The 17,685-nt window shown below is 44.3% G+C and overlaps 2 protein-coding genes across 2 annotated transcripts; both read right to left on the bottom strand.

The window, feature by feature from the left end:
• Positions 1-901: 901 nt before the first annotated feature.
• LOC148119283 (patr class I histocompatibility antigen, A-126 alpha chain-like) lies at positions 902-7,373 on the bottom strand. The gene is made up of 5 exons (XM_087898680.1): positions 6,964-7,373; positions 6,450-6,728; positions 3,419-3,694; positions 3,194-3,304; positions 902-1,268 (listed from the first exon to the last, which is right to left on the bottom strand). The coding sequence occupies exons 2-5, from the start codon at positions 6,652-6,654 to the stop codon at positions 1,228-1,230; spliced, it is 633 nt and encodes a 210-aa protein (XP_087754806.1). The 5' UTR covers positions 6,655-6,728; positions 6,964-7,373; the 3' UTR covers positions 902-1,227.
• Positions 7,374-13,224: 5,851 nt separating this feature from the next.
• LOC148119282 (HLA class I histocompatibility antigen, alpha chain F-like) lies at positions 13,225-16,726 on the bottom strand. Its single transcript, XM_087897849.1, has 6 exons — positions 16,642-16,726; positions 16,166-16,435; positions 15,687-15,962; positions 14,879-15,154; positions 14,646-14,753; positions 13,225-13,379 (listed from the first exon to the last, which is right to left on the bottom strand). Exons 1-6 carry the CDS (start codon positions 16,724-16,726, stop codon positions 13,336-13,338), a joined length of 1,059 nt encoding a protein of 352 aa, XP_087753975.1. The 3' UTR covers positions 13,225-13,335.
• Between the last annotated feature and the right edge of the window lie 959 nt (positions 16,727-17,685).

Genomic DNA, 17,685 nt, shown 5'->3' with positions numbered 1-17,685 from the left:
TAATGGAAATAGATGCAGAGACCCACAGTCAAACATCAAGGAACCTCAAAGAAGAAGAGGAAGGATTATAATTTTAGGAGCCAGGGAGGTCAAGGACACCAGGAAAACACAGCCCACAGAATGAACTATGCAGGGCTTATAGGGGCTCACATACATTGACATGGCAATCATGGAGCCTGCGTGGATCTGCACAAGGTCCTCTGTGGTTGTTTAGCTTGGGTTGTTTCTGGGGCTCCTAACAGTGGGGGTGGGGGTGTCTCTGAATCTTTTGCCTGCTTGTGGGGTCTGCTTGTGGGGCTTATTCCCTTCTACTGGGCTACCTTGTCCAGCCTTGATGTGATTGTTTACACCTAGTCTTATTGTACCTTTTTATGATGATTGGTTGATATTATTGGAAGCCCAGGTTTGTCTATAGGGAACTGAAGGAAGAATGGAGCTGAGGGGAGGGGAGGTTATAGGGAACTGAGAGGAGGAAGGGAAAGTTGTGGGGGACTGGCAGGGGAGGTTTTGGTTGGGATGTATTGTATGAGAAAATAAAAGGACAAAAAAGGCACAGAAAGTCTCTGCTTTCCTGTGTACAGGAGTCCCTGGGACAGCTAAAGATTCAGAATTGTCTGAACTGAGATTAATAAACTTGGACTGAGCCTGCTGATGTTCACCTCACAAGCTGCAAAGATGTAGACCAGGATCCCCTAGGCAATGCATGAGTTTACCTCACAGCTGGTAACACGAGACATTCTTGAAACAGACTTCAATTACCACTTGCAATACCAACATTCAGAATGAAGAAGGATGATTTATGGCAGTAGAAGTTGTATCACCCACTTTACTCATTAATGTAAAAAACAAAAAACAAAAACAAACAAACAAAACAAACACAAAATAACCTGAAAAAAAAAACTTAAGGCAAGAAGGATTTATTTTGGTTTCGATTTAAGAAGGTACAACCCATCCTGGGAGGAAAGGCTTGGTTGGATTCATGGCAGCTGGAGCTGTGGTTGGGATGACTCACATCTCCATACAAAAGCAGAGTGTGGGGATGCCGGCTTTCTCCTTTTCCACCCTGTTCTTCAGTCTGGGCCCCAGATCATGGGCTGGTGTCACCCACGTTCAGTGCAGCTCTCCCCTCCTCAGTTAATCTCTGGAAACAACTTCACAGACATTTCCAGAATGCAAGTCCTGGAAGATTCTAAATCCAGAAGAGCTGACACTGAAGCCCTCACAGCTTCATTTGAGTTCCAGGTCAGCCTGAGGTACTGTATGACACCCTGCCAAAGAGAGAGAAAAACAGTAATATCTGAGCTCCCTGCTTTACAGTCCAAGTAAGTGGGGTCTGAGAGAGGCCTGGGAACTCTAGGAAAAGGTTTCAGGTCACTGTTGTCAATCATCACAGTAGCACCCACAACAAACAAATGTCATCAGCCCTGAGTTGTCATGTTGATAGGTACATATTGTTTTCTCTCCATTGGGGTCTGACCTCAGGTTTGAGAAATAGGAAGCAATTAACACAATGAAAGTCTCTGACTGATTGCTACTTATATATTATATGTTCCCTAGACTGATTTACAATTTATAGACAAAAATAATGGAATCTGAATTCTTATCATTTACTTGTAAATTAATTCTATATGTGAACTTAGGGGCTTAAAACCTTTTTATCTTAGAAAAACAAAAAGCTGCAAACTCGAGTCTTCACATCGAAGGACAGAACACTAAAGCCCATCAGCACCGGGTCCTGCACAAGATACAGGTACACACTGGTGAAGCCAAGGACTCAGGCTGTGCTCAGCTGCAGGGATGTTCAGCAGAGTGATGGGGGGGACTGGGTCTCTGCTTCCTTTTTAGGGAGAGTTCTAATGCCAGGAAATGAGGTCAAGGCGTGGAAATAAACTAATAATGTTATCTAACTGCATTCTTTTCCATCTCTGGGAGGATAAGACAGAGAAGGGTACAGAACCAGGTAGTGCCAGAGGAAACTCTTAGTCCTAGACTTCAGATAACATTCCAGGGTATGGTAGCAGACAGACCTAGAACAGGGTCAGAAAACATATGAGAAGAATCAAGAATCCTCCCAGGGTCCCGTTTCATCCTCCTGGACACTCCCCCTCAAATTTGTGTCTTATCAACAGTATCCACAATTTGAAACCTTTGTCCTCTATATTCAGGTGTTCCTTACAGATTTGGTTTACAAAAAAAGTCATCCTGAATAAAATGACTTAAAGACATGTAAGGAAATGCTCAGCATCCTTAGTCATCAGAGATATGCAAATTAATACAACTCTGAGATTCCATCTTATACCTGTAAGAATGGCCAAGATCAAAAACACTGATGACAACTTATGCTGGAGAGGTTGTGGGGTAAAGGGAACACTCCTGCATTGCTGGTGGGAGTGCAAACTGGTATAGTCCCTTTGGATGTCAGTGTAGCGATTTCTCAAAAAATTGGGAAACTATCTTCCTCAATCCCAGCAATACCATAACTTTTGGGTATATATCCAAAGAATGCTCAATCATGCCATAAGGACATGTGCTCAATTATGTTCATAGCAGCATTGTTTTCAGGTCATAACCAGAACCTGAAAACAATTAAATGCCCTTCAACTGAAGAATGGATAAGGGAAATGTGGTACATTTACACAATGGAGTACTACACAGCAGAAAAAAAATGCTGACATCTTGAATTTTTTTGGCAAATAGATGGATCTAGAAAACATATTGAGTGAGGTAACCCAGACCCAGAAAGACAATTATCATATGTACTCACTCATAAGCTGCTTTTAGAAATAAAGCAAAGAAAACCAGCCTATAATTCACAATCCCAGAGAATCTAGACAACAATGAGGACCCTAAGAGAGATATGCATGTCTCTAATCTAAATGGGAAGTAGAAAAAGACAAGATCTACTGAGTAAATTGGGATCATGGGAACCATGGGAGAGGGTTAAAGAGGATGGGAGAGGCAAGGAAAGGAGCAGAAAAAAAATGTAGAGCTCAATAAATATTAATTAATTAATTAAAAAGAAAAGAGTTTTTGGAAGAAAACAAAACAAAACAAAACAAAAAAGGTCCCAAAGTGGCTAAGCACACAGAAATGGACATACTTTATAGTAACAAAACAGGAGACAGATACATCTACATCCAGGGCTTGAAATTTCTCAGTAAGGCCCAGATCTCAGACACTGCCCTTGTCCTACCTGTACTCTTCCTCTTCACAATGGCAGCCACAGCTCCTGCGACCAACACTCCAAGGAGAATCAGACCAGCAACGATTCCCATGATGGGGGTGGTGGGAGATGGAGGAGGCTCTGGGAGAGAGAGTAGGAGAGGATAGAGGTGAGGGACCCTGGCCCTGCTCAGGGTCTACAGAGGGGCACCTGCTTTCCCTAAGACAGACTCTGGGCCTACACACACCCCTTTACCCCATTTCAGGATGAGGGGCTCAGGCAGCCCCTCATGCAGCACATGGCATGTGTATCTCTGCTCTTCTCCTGAAGGCACCACCACAGCTGCCCACTTCTGGAAAGTTCCATCCCCTGCAGGTCTGGTCTCAATAAGATCCATGTCCTGGGTCAGGTCCTCCTCATCCCTCTGCCAGGTCAGCATGATGTCTGCAGGATAGAAGCTCAGGGCCCAGCACTTCAGGGTGGCACCTCCTTCAGGTCTGGGGTGATGAGTCACATTTGTCTTTGGAGGATCTGAGAAGAATCAGAGAAGAACAAACGTCTGATCCTTCCTGTGGACAACTTGGGCACTGATCCTGTGATCATCACAAGAGTTGGGCTGGAGATCTAGAGAGCAGCACTTAAGCTGTATGGGCCCAGGATGCAGAACTCTCTATTCCTTGGAAAGTTCTAGAATAAAGGGCTGAACCTGTACACCTCCAAGTGGAGTAAAACCCAGTGACTGAGTAGCTATAGCTGGTCTGTGAACACTGGCAGAAACAGGGGCTGAGATCAAAAGCAAACTGCCACTCACCCCTTCCAGAGTTGGTTCCTCTCCATCCCTGAACAGATGGGATCTCTATTATGATTTGAATATAAAATATTCCACCATAGCTCAGGTATATGAAGCCTTGGTTTGTATCTGGTGATACTGATGATTCCAGTGGAATATTTAGGATGTAGAGTCTAACTGGAGGGAGTAGGTCACTGGGAGGTGGGCCTTGAGGGTTATAATCTGTCTCTGACTGTTCTCTGCTCCCCGATGTTCCCAGATGTGAGCCCTGATGTTTCTAGGCTGTGGCCCTAAACGGCTCCCACCACCATTCGCCCATTATGAACTATTAGTCAAAGTTAGGAAATCCACAATACTTGAGTTCTTCCTCCCTTAAGCTGTTTCTTCTCAGGTGTTTTGTCACAGGAATGAAAGAAGCAAGTCATACATCCTTGAAAGAAATGGATTCTGTGGGACGTGGAAATCAGGGAGGCTCCCCTGCTCCAAATCAATGACGAAAGAAGTAGTTAGTGACTTTCTAGAGTAGGAAGAGCAAGTGTCTGTTCCTCTTAGATATGGTACCAATGACAAATGTCTTGGTACTGGTCTAGGGCTGTGACAACACACCATGACCAAGGCCATGATAAAGGAAAGGAACAAGCTAATTGGATGGTCTGGGGTTTTGAAACCTCACAACTCACTCCCAGTGACACACCTCCTAATCTGTCCTACACAGTTTGCACTTAAAACCAAACATTAAAATTGTGTGGTGTCTGTGTGTGTGTGTGTGTGTGTGTGCGCGTGCGCGCGTGTGTAAACCTGCACATGTGCAGCACACATCTGAAGGTAGAAGACAACTTGTGGGAGTCATTCTCTTGCTGTCCTAATGATCCTTTCATCCGCCTCAGATTGTGCAGCCTTTGTCCCATAGCGGGGTGAGTAGTTACAGTGCTTAATTTATCTACTCAGTTTCTCTGTTTCCATAGCTCAGATCCTTTCTACATGTTTGTCACACTGTATCAGGTACCCTGTGTAGGGGCTCATTAAAATTTAAAAGTACTATTTTTTTGTCTGTTTCAAGAGGTTCAGAGGCAAATATTCCAGTTTTTCTAATGTTTCCCAGACTGAGTCACTGCTAAGGCCCTGCATGTATGCTGAATCATAGTCTTTTCCCTGAGTTAAAGGTGAACCTGAGGGGTATTCTATTACTTTTACTCCACTTTCTCTCTCTTTACTGTCTTATTCTTTCCTTCATTTCCAGGTTTTTGGATTGCAGAAGCAGACATCTAATTCCTGCTCTTTCCTTTATGCCTCCTTCACATTCCCCAGCTATAAGAAATGGTGAGCCAGTTTATCACAAAGGCAGCATTTGCCTGTCTTTTCCTCATTGTCCTTCCTCCCTTAGGCAGGCAAGTCCTTTCTGGGTAGGTGACTCAGCTCAGTTGCAAGTCTCTCTGCCCACAGCAAAGGCCACACAGCTGCTGCCACTGTCTGCTGAGGATCCTGCCCAGTGCCCCACAGGTGTTATTCCTGGAGTTGCTGTGGTTGGTGCTCATGTGATAGACCTCATGCCATGTAGAGGAAGACAACTACCCTGGGGTTCCCAGCACTGACATCCATCCTCCTCAGATGGAGCAGTCTCAGAGGCCAGTCTTATCATCCATGCCAAGGGCAGTGCAGCTCTCAGCTGCCATTCCACTCCACAGGGAGAAAGCAGGCCACATCAGCACTTTCCCTGCATGGATGGTTTAGCTTCATTTGTATGTTTTATATCCCATAGCAGGAACCATGAAATGGATCCTCCCAAACTCATCTTTGGTCCTGCTGAGTTCCCACTCAGGTGTCAAATGTTTTATTACCTTATCTGGAGAGATATGAACACACATCTATTCACCCTAGATAAGACACCAGCAAGGGACCAAAGGAAAGGTTCCATCCAAGTCTATCTTTACCATCTAACACTAGTGTGGCAATCCCATAATTTTTTTGGCAGATGAGTCAGGAGTTACTTAATACTCAAAAACACCTTCATCACAGAAAAATCCACTCCAACATGAATGACAGCTCACAAAACCTGCCTCACAGGAGCCTGCAACCACTTTATTCCATCAGTTAACTTCTCCCATCCTGACTGTCCTGGAGTTTGCTACATAGACAAGGCTGGCCTTGAACTCACTCATCCTTCTATTCCTCAAATGCTGGGAGTAAAGGCATCAAACCCCTGCACCCTGCCCATCAATTAACCTTCTAACTCCTGTACACACTAGTAACTCTGTACCAGGTGCAGCTGGTAGGATTCAGGATTCCTTGTGTTTGGGGAACAACATGGGAGGTGGGTGTGAATGGCTAAAATCCCCAGTGAGCGTCATCACAACCACACTGATTTTGAAACATTAAAAACCTGTGTTGCACCTGGGAGACAGGCAGTATTTCACAATAGATTGCTTAGGACTTGGTCCCGTTTTGTTTTCTCCCCATAAACTCAAGAGCACACAGAAACTACCCTACCCCTCTTACCTACACGCTGCAGAATCTCCTTCCCTTTATCCAGGTATTTGACAAGCCAGGCCACACACCTTCCCTCCAAGAAAGATCTCCACGACCTTGCAAACCCAGCTGCCTCCCACTTGCGCCTGGTGCTCTGAGCCTCCTCAGTATCCGCTGCGATCCAGGAGCGCAGGTCCTCGGTCAGAGAGATGTAAGAGAGGCCATCATAAGCCATCCGCTTATACCCACGGAGGAGGCGGTGGTCTGGTCCGGTGTCACAGCCGCACAGCCACTGGATAGTGTGAGACCCTGTTGCAGCCAGGGAGGTCAGTATGAGCTCCTAGGTTAGCCCCACTCAAAACACACTTAGCCTAAGAGTGATGGGTCGAAGCCTATTTCAAACTAAAATGAAACCCCAAATACATTTTCTCAACCTTTTCCAGGATGACGGAACTTGGCTGATTTCACGAACCCAAGTATATTTCCATGGCCCTAGTAATATGTTGAGACTGTAGGCTAATCTTCTGAGTCTAGGATCACTCACCATTCTCCCTTTGGCTACGGAAGCTGAACAGGGTCCAAAGTTCGATTCGGCCAATTTATAAGACGCGCCTGCCGAAAAGCGCCAGCTCCTCTAAATGATCTGGATCTTGCGCCATAAATGGCACCCGCGGCTCCACTCGCTGGCTCACCTCGCTGTCAAAGCTCAAGATCTGCGTGTTGTCCACGTAGCCCATGACCATGAACCGAAGACGTTTGTCGTAGCCAGAATTGTAGAAGGCGGTGATGAAATACCTCATGGTGTGTGAGCCTTGGAGCGCTGCGCGCTGACCGTGCGCCGGGTCAGACTGGGGAACTTTTGCACCTGCTGGGAAGGGTGCAGGGCGCAGGGCTCCGGAGGAGGATTGGAGAAGGGAGCTTGGCAGAGGCTGCCCTTCTCCGGGAGAGGGGAGGTCTAGTTAGGAGAGGGCGGAGACGTGGTTTTCAGTGCTGCTGTACCTGCCAGGTGCCCTCACTCCTCCCCACAGAGATGATTTCTCTCTCCATCCCGCACTCACCCACAGAGGCCTGAATTGGGGCAAGGATGGCCGCAAGCAACAGAAGGAGGATGCAGGGCACCATTGACCCCATCCTCTGTGTTTGGAGAACTTGATGAGATTAGGTCTTTATTCCTCGCTGTGGAGTGCAATGCCTTTGTGGGTGTGTGGGGACGGATAGCGATGAGTCTGAGTGGTTCTCTGAAATTCCCATATATAGCAGAAAGGAACACGTGGGTGTTCAAACATTACTGGGGAATAAGGGGTTCTTATTTATGAGTTCTTAGTGTTTCTTGCTTTTAAAAAATAGGGCTAACAACAAAAATAATAACAAAACCAGTCTCAGAAGGATGCTTAGTTTTGGCTGAGGTTGGGGTAAGGGTAGGGGCAACAACAGCACTGGAAAGCCAAAATATAACAGCTGCTATCTGGAGTAACAAAGGAAAGGGTAATGTCTTTGAGTTAGGGTCAAAACTGTAAGCAACTGTAGAAAAAGTGTGGAGGAAAAAACCCAGACTGTCAAAGTAAGCGTACTGGAGATTTTGTTCTGGATCAAAAGGAGAGATAGTAAGGGGGAAATAAAAAAGAAAGAAGAAAGTTAACCTTTTTGAGTTAGAAATCAGGAAGACAGCCAGGCAATGGTGGTACATGCCTTTAATCTCAGCACTCGGGAGGCAGAGGCAGGAGGTTCTATGTGAGTTCAAGGATAGCCTGGCCTACAAGAGCTAGTTCCAGGACATGCTCTAAAACTACAAAGAAACCCTGTCTCAAAAAGCCAAAAAAAAAAAAAAAAAAGAAAGAAAGAAAGAAAAAAAGAAAGAAAGAAAGGAAAAAGAAAAGAAAGAACAGGAAAGAAAAAAGAAAAGAAAATGAAGAAAAGAAAAATCAGGAAAGTATTAGGCTTAGCAGTGAATATATGCAAGAACTGAATTGAGAGAGGGCCTCCAGGGATGTAGTAAAGAATTATCTCACTTGGGGCATTATTATTCTTCCCATTTCTTTGTTTGCTTTCTTTTTTATTTTTATTTATTTGTTTGTTTGTTTTTCAAGACAGGGTTATTCAGAAGCTATGGAGCCAGACCTGAAACTCGCTCTGTAGACTAGATTGGCTTAGAACTCACAGAGATCCACCTGCCTCTGCCTCCTGAGTTCTGGGATTGAAGGTGTGTTGTACCACAACCCACCACTGCCAAACTTCTTTGTGTATTTTCAAATGACCAGCTTTCTAGAAGGGTTGTCTGCTGACCAGGTGATTGACAGGACTAGTTAGATTAACTCTTAAAAGAGCTGACATTGGTTGGAATATTCTGGTCTTGAGGACAGATCAGAATGTAGGGACAGATCAATATGTGTGTGTGTGTGAGTGTGTGTGTGTGTGCGCGTGTTTGTGTGTGTGTGTGTATAGTCTCCACCCTTGGTCAGATGTGGAAATTAGATTCCATTCTATTGACCAAATAGAAGTTACCCCAAAGCCCTGATACCTTCACCTTTTCATATGACAAATGGGGATGTGGAGGTTTGGGTAGGAGGCAGAGGCGGAGGCAGAGGATGTCCACAAGTTCAATGGCAGCCTGGTCTATATAATGAGTTCTAGGACAGCTAGAGCTACACACTGAGACGCTGTTGTTTACTGTGGTCCTGGGAATTGGTAGTGTGCTTATCGTGCAAGCATGAGATCCTGAGATCGACCCCCAGAGCCCATGCGGTATGGCTTATAGTCCAGCACTGTGGAGAGTGTGGCAGGTGGGTCCCCCAGACTCACTTCCAGCCAACCTAGTCCAGTGGGTGAACTTCTGGCTATTTAGTGACTGCCTCAAAAAGAGGTGGATTTTTTTCTATAACAAAGAATTGGTGTGTTCCTTTCCCACCAGTCTCCAAATCTAGTGTAAATGTGACTGATGGCTGTGGGACAGTTTCACACCTGATAATGATAAAAATGAGAACCGTGTAAAAATACAAGGACATATGGACTCGGTTATGAACTAACATCAGCGTATCTCAAATCATCTCATAAAATAGAACGGGAAGCAGTACTACCAAAAGCATTTTTAAGACCACAATTATCCTGATATCAAAACTGGGTAAAGACACAGAACAAAATTATAGGTCAATTTCCATGATGAACTTGGATGTGGACATTTTCAATATGACACTTGCAAGCATAAGTCTACAACACATTAAGATATCGTATACCATGACCAAATTGGTATCATTCCAAGGATTTAAGAATGACTCGATATATTTGATCAATAACTATGATGTGGCACCTAAGTAGCTGCAAGGACAGAAATCATGGAGTCACCTCAACATATTCAGAAAGGGTCTTTGACAAAGTTCAACATCTTTTAGGATAAATTTAAACCCTGAAGAAACTAGGTATAAAAGGAATGTATTTCAACACAATAAATGCCATATATAAGAAAGTTCTAGTCAGCATTATACCAAATGGGGAAACAGCATTTCCTCTAAAATTAAGATGAGACAAGGGTTGTCTATTTTCTCTACTCCTGATTAATATAGTTTTTGATGTCTTAAGAATAATAAAGCAAGAGAAAGAAAGGAAAAGGAAACCAGAAATGAAACAAGAATTAAATGATCTTTATTTGTCAGTGATATGATCTTGTGTTTGAAATCTAAAATAATGTCAACAGGGGCTGGAGAGATGGCTCAGTGGTTAGGAGCACTAGCTGCTCTTCCAGAGGTCCTGAGTTCAATTCCCAGGAACCACATTGTGGCTCACAACCGTCTGTAATGAGATCTGGCGCCCTCCTCTGGTGTGTGGGCATACATGGAGGCAGAATGTTATGTATACAACAGAATGTTGTATACATAATAAATACACCTAAAAAAACATAGGTTTTAAAAATAAAATAAAATAATGTCAACAGAGTAACAGGATGTAAAGTCCCAGACAAAAGCCAACAGCTTTTCAATATACCAACAACAAACATGGTGAGAAATACAGAAAAACAGTCCCAGACATAATGGTTTCAGAAACAGAACAAAACAATTAGATATCTAGGAATATACACGAGGAGGTTAAAGACATCTACAATAAATAAGACACTAAATAAGACAGGGCATGATGGCTTATGTCTGTAATTCCAATGTTCAGCAGACAGAAGAAAGGGGATTGCAGCAACTTTGGGGCTAGCCTGGTTTACATAGTAAGAACTTATCTCAAAAACTTAAAATAACCAAAGAATCAAAAAGAAAGAAAGATAAATTACTAGAATATAAAGATCTACTATGCTCATGAATAGACAAAATTAATATTGCAAATATGGCTATAGTTCTAAAATAAATCTAGAAATTCAATGCAATTTCCAATGGCATTCTTTAAGAACTAAAAAAAAATTCTAAATTTATATGGATGCAGAAAAAACTGCTAATAGTTAAAGTCTTACTTGGCTGGAAGAGAAATACTAGAAGAGTTAAAATACTGTATCAAATTCTGTTACAGACATATGGTTTTACAGAAGCAGCAGCAAAAAGGTGTGGTACTGGCACAGAAATAGACACAGACCAATGGGACAGAATAGACTCAGATACCATCTATCGTTACAGTGTTAGAATAACCCACATTCCAGAAGCAGGTGCTTCCCCCATCCCAAACCAGTCTTCTAGGACTCAGGGCCAGCATCCCTGTCATCACAATGGGACACATTTCCCCTGAGCCAAGGTCCCTTATGTTTATGCTCCATACCCACTGTAAAGTCTGAGCCATCACCCTTCCCATTCTCTCTCCCCTCTCCCTCCCTCCTTCCCTCCACCCTCTACTCCCTCTCTCTCCTCCCTGCCTGTCTCTCACATCCCCACTCAGAGGCAGCCTCCCCTCCTCCCAATAAACCCCTTGTGTGAAGTCTGTGTGATTTTTATGGCATTCCTTGGCCCTCTGATACCACCAAACCCCTTATACACCGTTATTTTATTTTCAACCACAATGCCTAAAGCAGTCAATGGGGGGGAAAAAACACAAATCCATTCAGCAAATGATGTTGGGAAAACTTTATATCCCCATGTAGAAGAACAAAATTACATCTCTATCTCTCATCCTGTAGAAAACTAATCTCAAAGACCTTAAATATAACCCCAAACTCTGAAATCTGCTAGAGGAAAACCCTTTTGATAGATGCACAGACTGTCTGTCAGGATGGTCTGAAAGTGTTTATTACTCAAGAAACAATAACAAGAGCTGACAAATGGGTTGCCTGAAATGAAAAGCTTCTGCCCTGCAGAGGAAACAATTAGAGGGGGTAAAGACAATCTAAGGAAAGAGAGAAAATATAAACCAGCTATAAATCTAAAACAGGATTAATGTTTATAATACACAAATAATTCAAAAACAGCAAAACCAAGAGCCAGGTGTTGTGGTGCATACCTGGAAGCCCACGAACTGGGAAGCAGACTCATGAGACTACAAGTCCAGCTTCATGGACTGTGTTGCAAAAACAAACAAACAAAAAAACAAACAAAATCATTCCGGTTGAGAACTGAATGAATTTGTTAGAAGTAAGCAAGACAACAGAGGAAGGAATTGGATATTCATTTAGTAGTTCAGGCAAAGGACACGGGTTGTTTTTCCTCAAGGTGTGAGCAAGAGAAAACAGTGCAAAAAAATGAATTTTGGATTCATTTAAAACATGGACATTGCAATATTTCCTACTGGTTAAATCTGGACTACAGAATGAAGTAAGGCAACAACAAAACTTCAGGACTGCACAGGCAGTAGAGTAGATTTGCTGTTTGCAAACAAGGAAATGCATGCAAAGCAGCCAGACTGACAGGGACAGATGAGCCTAGAGATGTTCATGCCTGGGCTGGAGAAATTTATTTGGGAGGCAGTCTTAAACGGCATGTCAAACCTTGGAGTTGAATAAAATCGCCAAAAGAATGTTAGTAGTAGGTGAAAAACAGACTTACCCTGGCCCCTCAGTGCACAGTGATCTCATTAGAGCACACACCTTGAGTAGACTGTGCAGCTCTGGGCTTGTGTCTAGAAGGCCCATAGACCAGAGATTCCCAGACTTCCCTGTGCACAGAAATCTCTGAACTTCGCAACAAGAAAAAGGTCAGGCTTGATGACACAGGTTTCTAATCTCAGCACTCTGGGCAGAGTTCAGTGCCTCCTCTCCTAGGACCTCTCTGAGTTCAAGGCCAGCCTGGTCTACAAGTATAGAAGTTCCAGACCAGTCAAGTCTGCATAGTGAGACTGTTTCAACAAATGGACAAAAAATCAAAACAAAGCCTCACAAGTAAAATCAAAACAAAGACTTATTTTTTTGAAGTCTGTTGAAGAGTCAAGAATCTGCATTTATAACTAAGTGTGTGCAGAGGCAGCTGTTACTCAGATCATGGAGCTACACTGATGTAGACAGGAGCTCCCAGGCTGGGCATCAGCCTCATTTATGACATGTTACATAGAATTTCCCGCTGCCAGGTATGATAGCACATATACATAATTCTAACACAGCAAGAAAGGGAAAGAGGATTGCAAGTATTTCAAAGCCCACATGGAATTTTATTTATTACTGTTTTTTATTGTGTGACAAAATCCCCAGCAGAGCAACTTAAAGAATGAAAGGTTTATTCTGATTCACGATTTAAAAGAGTACAGTCACTCTCAGCATAAAGCATGATGCAGTATGTGGCAGCAGGAGCATGTGGGTGGGATTCCACAAACTTTAGTAGATCAGGACATAGAATTTAGGGATCTTCTCATCTGCTTTTCTTCTGTTCTTCCTTTTACCCTTGGTCCCCAGGTTGGATCTTCCATCCTCAATTAATCTCTGGAAACACTGTTACAGATGTGACCAGAATTGAATCTCCTAGCAGATTCTAAATCCAGTCAAGCTGACACTGAAGATTAGCCATCACAGCTACTTAGTGAGTTCTAGGCCAGCACGGGACACAGTGTGAGATGCTGTTAACAGAGAAACAGAAAAAGGAAGAGTGAGTCCTGGGATACAAACTGAGCAAAGTAAATGAGGGATCTGGAAAGAGTCTGAGTATTTTAGCACAAGATTTATGGCCACTGTTAGTGATGAGAACAGCATCCATGATGGAAAAGGGTTTTATGTGGGCACTCCATTTGTGGGAGGGGTTGAGAGAGACAAGGGAGAATATACATTATCAGTCCTGAGTTATCATGTTGACAGATACATATTGTTTTCTTTCCCATGAAGTATAGCCTCAGAGAGGAAATACAGGAATCAATTATATAGAGACTCTGACTGGCTACTATCTAAAAATTCCCTAGATTGACTTCTTACTTTTAGATATAAAGAATAGAATCCAAACTCTTATGCTTTAAAAACAAAAAAATTTAATATGTGATATTGGAGGGTTGGTGATTATTTTATTTTGGAAAAAGCCAATGAACCAAATCCAAGGCTTCACAGCTGGGAACAGAACTGACAAGTCCATCAACATCAGGTCCCACAGGGATCCTCTGAGCACAGGAATCACTGAGGCCCTGGAGCTGGTCTCTGTGGACAGCTTTCCTGCTACTCTGGGAACTGGATGTGCAGTGTTACCCCAGCCCAGTTCATTCCTGCAGTTCCAGCTTTTCCTTCTCACCACGTGCTCACTCAGCTGGGGGCTGAGGAGGACTCTGTGGTGTCCAGTTGCAGGAATGCTTGGGACAGGGAAAGTGACTGAGGGACTTGCTCTGCTTCCTTTCTGTACCCTTACTAGGTGTTCTCTTAAAGTGTAAAGAAACTTCAAGAGCTGGGAGAAGATGGTAAAATGTGGAAATACAATAATGAAAGTAAATTCCTGGAAAAGTTATCTGAGTAACTACATCAGGGATATAAAACTACTGATAGATCCAGGATAATCATGTTCTAGCATCCTCATAGCCCTGGACTTTAAAAAGTGGTAGCACAACTGGGCATGGTGGCACACAACTTTAATCTTAGCACTTGGGAAGAAGAGGCAGGTGGATCTCTGAGTTTGAGGTCAGTCTGGCCTACATGGTAGGTTTCAGGACAGCCAGGGCTATGTAAAGATACCTTGTCTTCAAAACAAACAAACAAACAAAAGAACAAAATCTGTCAGTACACCCAGTCCTGTGTACTGGTAAGCAGTCACACATGGTGTGTCTCACAGTAACAAGACAGGAGATGAGCACATTTCCACCCATGGCTTCATCTCTACAGAAAACCCTCAGAAACCACTTCCTCCCTACCTGCACGTTTCTTCCACAGCATCACGATGGCAGCCACAGCTCCAGTGACCACAACTCCAAGGAGAACCACACCAAATATCACTCCAGTTGGGGACCATGGAGGTGACTCTGGGAAGAGAGAGTAGAGTTGAGGACCAATTCCCACCCCCAGCTCAGCACTGATCCTACCTAGGGTCTCCAGAAGGTCACCTGCTTTCCTTGACATCAGGTTCTGTGCTCACACCCCTCCTTACCCCATCTCAGGGTGAGGGACTCAGGCAGCCCCTCATGTTGCACTTGGCATGTGTATCTCTGCTCCTCCCTGGAAGGCACCACCACAGCTACCCACTTCTGGAAGGTTCCATCCCCTGCAGGCCTGGTCTCCACCAGCTCCATGTCCTGGGTCTGGTCTTCCCCGTCCCTCTGCCAGATCAGGGTTATCTCAGCTGGGTAGAATCCAAGAGCCCAACACCTCAAGGTGACATCTCCTTCAGGTCTAGGGTGATGAGTTATATGTGCCCTTGGAGGATCTGAGGAGAAAAGTTAGAAACTTCAAGCATTCTATTGCATTTTCCAAGGACTTAAGTGGGATTCATGCGCCTATTCTAACAAAGCACAGCAGAATCAAGATGTTGGGGGAGGAGGGTGATGCAAACCCCACACAAGTTGTCTACACTCAGGCATTAGTATAATCTATTCCTTGAAAAAAGAAAGATTCCCAAGTTTCCCACAATTAAAAGAGGATTTCTGATCCTGTCTTGGATGGAGGGGTGAGAGGCCATTGTTCACAAGGGCTGCAGATTGAACTGGGCTCCTATTGTTTATTTCAGGGATCTTATTTCCTATAATCTCTAGGGAACCTAAACTGTCCTAAGAGAAAGCAAGTCCTGGGAGAGTCATTTTTTGCTGTTGGGCCAGGAAAACGGGAACATGACTTCCCCTTTAGATACAAGAGAGAGCTACAGTATTTCAACTAGTCCCATTTTTTTTTCCCCAACCTTGGAGACCTGAGTCCTATTCTGAGTGCAGATGGAGGAGGAGTTGCTACTCAGCCCTTCTTACCTGAGCGCTCTAGAATTGCCTTCCCTATCTCCAGGTGCCTGAGCAGCCAAGCAACACACAAGCCCTCCAAGAGGATCCTCCAGTGCTCTGCTAAATTTTTTGCCTCCCACCGTCGCTGCGTGATCTGAGCCGTCTTGTCTGCAGCAGTCCAAGTTCTCATGTCCTCGTTCAGACTGATGTAATCACGGCCATTAAAGGCATGTCTATAGTGCCCACGGAGAGGGTGTCCGTTTGGACGCACGTCGCAACCAATGAAACACTGGAAGGTATGAGAGCCTGCAACCACCCCCAAAGTCAGCTTTGTCCACAGGGCCCTGCCCACCCACATAATTTCCACCTAAACTGAACCGGAAACCGGGTCTCAGTTCGATGCTCTCCCGGGTCCAGGGACTCTGCGGGCTCCAAAGTTTCGGGTAGTCTTGGTCCTGGGACCCGGGGCAACTGGGGCCAGTTCGTGGGGACATGTAGGGGTCACTCACCATCATTACTCTGGTTATAGATCCGGATTGCAAATCGCAGGTTTTCTCGGGCAGTGTATGAATATCTCTCCAGACCATTTCTCTCCCACTGCCAATAATTGGGCCCCATCTGCTTCGCCCATGGCACGCGTGGCTCCATTGTTGTTGCCACGTCACTGTGGAAGCGCAGGATTTGCGTATCGTCCACATAGGCAACGATGAAGACTTGGAGATCTCGGAGACCCGATCGAGACGCGGTCGTGGTTACTAAATACCGCCAGGAGTGTGAGCCTGTGGGCGGTGCGCAATGAGCCCTAACCCTTCTTCAGGGACCACAGACACATGCATGGGCCAGGAGGCGATTAGGGCGCAGGGATCAGAACGCGGGTAGAGTAGGGGCTGGAGGATCTGAGTAGGTGATGAAAAATGGCTTTTGGGATGCTGCCCTATCCTGGCTCCTCCTGGAAGAGGCCCTTTCCTTCCTGACCCACACTCACCAGCGCCACTCTGGGTCTTGGTCTGGGTCAGAGCCAGAAGTACTGAGAGCAGCAGGAGGGTGGAATGCGGCGCCACAACACCCATCCTTGGTGTCTGAAAACATGGAAGGATTGAGACTTTGTTCCTCTCTGTGGAGTTTATAGCATCATGGTTTGTGGGGAGATTCCACAGTGACTATGAGGCTTTCTCCAGAATTCTGACCTGCAGTGGGAGTGAGACCATGTGTCCAGATGGAAGGAGAGGACAACTGACAAGGGTTGAAAGCTACAGAAAGGAATTCTGTGGCGATGAGGGAATTCCCAGCCTATCGTCTCCCCACCTCAAACACCTTGAAGGCAAAACCTCAGACCAGGGACTTATGGAGACCTCTTCCTTCTGTAATTGGTACTCTTTGTCACATCTGCTCTCTCTGAGTCTTGATCAGGAGATATGCTGAGATTCTGAATGTTTTGGCTTCAGGATCTTGTGGCACAATGTCCTACTGGCCTGGTGCCAGAGAGATAGCAAACAGCCTCCAATAGGCATGAAACTCCACTGGGCCACACCTGGCCTAATTCTGGCATTAACACCCAGCCTTAACCCATCCTTTGTGTTACAAATACCTTCTGTTGCCTCTCTCATCTGAGAGTTTCCCATGGAAACAAAGTCAATGTAAAACTTGGTTAAGGGGGAACCAGGAAAACTAATGAATCAGATATTTGCACTTGGCATTGTATTTTTGGAAGCTTTTGTTCAATTTGTTTTGAGATATGTAGGCAGAGGCTGTTTGTTGGTTCCTGGCTGCATAGACCTGAAATAATCACACATAAACTATAATAATAGTTTATATAAATTATAATATATAATATAATTATATATAAATTATAATATTATATAATATAATTATTATATTATATAACATAAATTATAATAATAACAACACTGGTGGGCCAATCGCTTAAGCATATTGCTAGCTAGCTCTTATATCTTAAATTAACCTATTTCCATTATCTTATATTTTACCATTAGGCTCATGGTTTGCTGGTACGGGGCACAGGCATTTT

This window comes from Myodes glareolus, chromosome 18 (genome assembly GCF_982192425.1).
Source record: "Myodes glareolus chromosome 18, mMyoGla1.1, whole genome shotgun sequence".
NCBI lineage: Eukaryota > Metazoa > Chordata > Mammalia > Rodentia > Cricetidae > Myodes > Myodes glareolus.
This window is presented reverse-complemented; position numbering and strand designations above follow the sequence as displayed.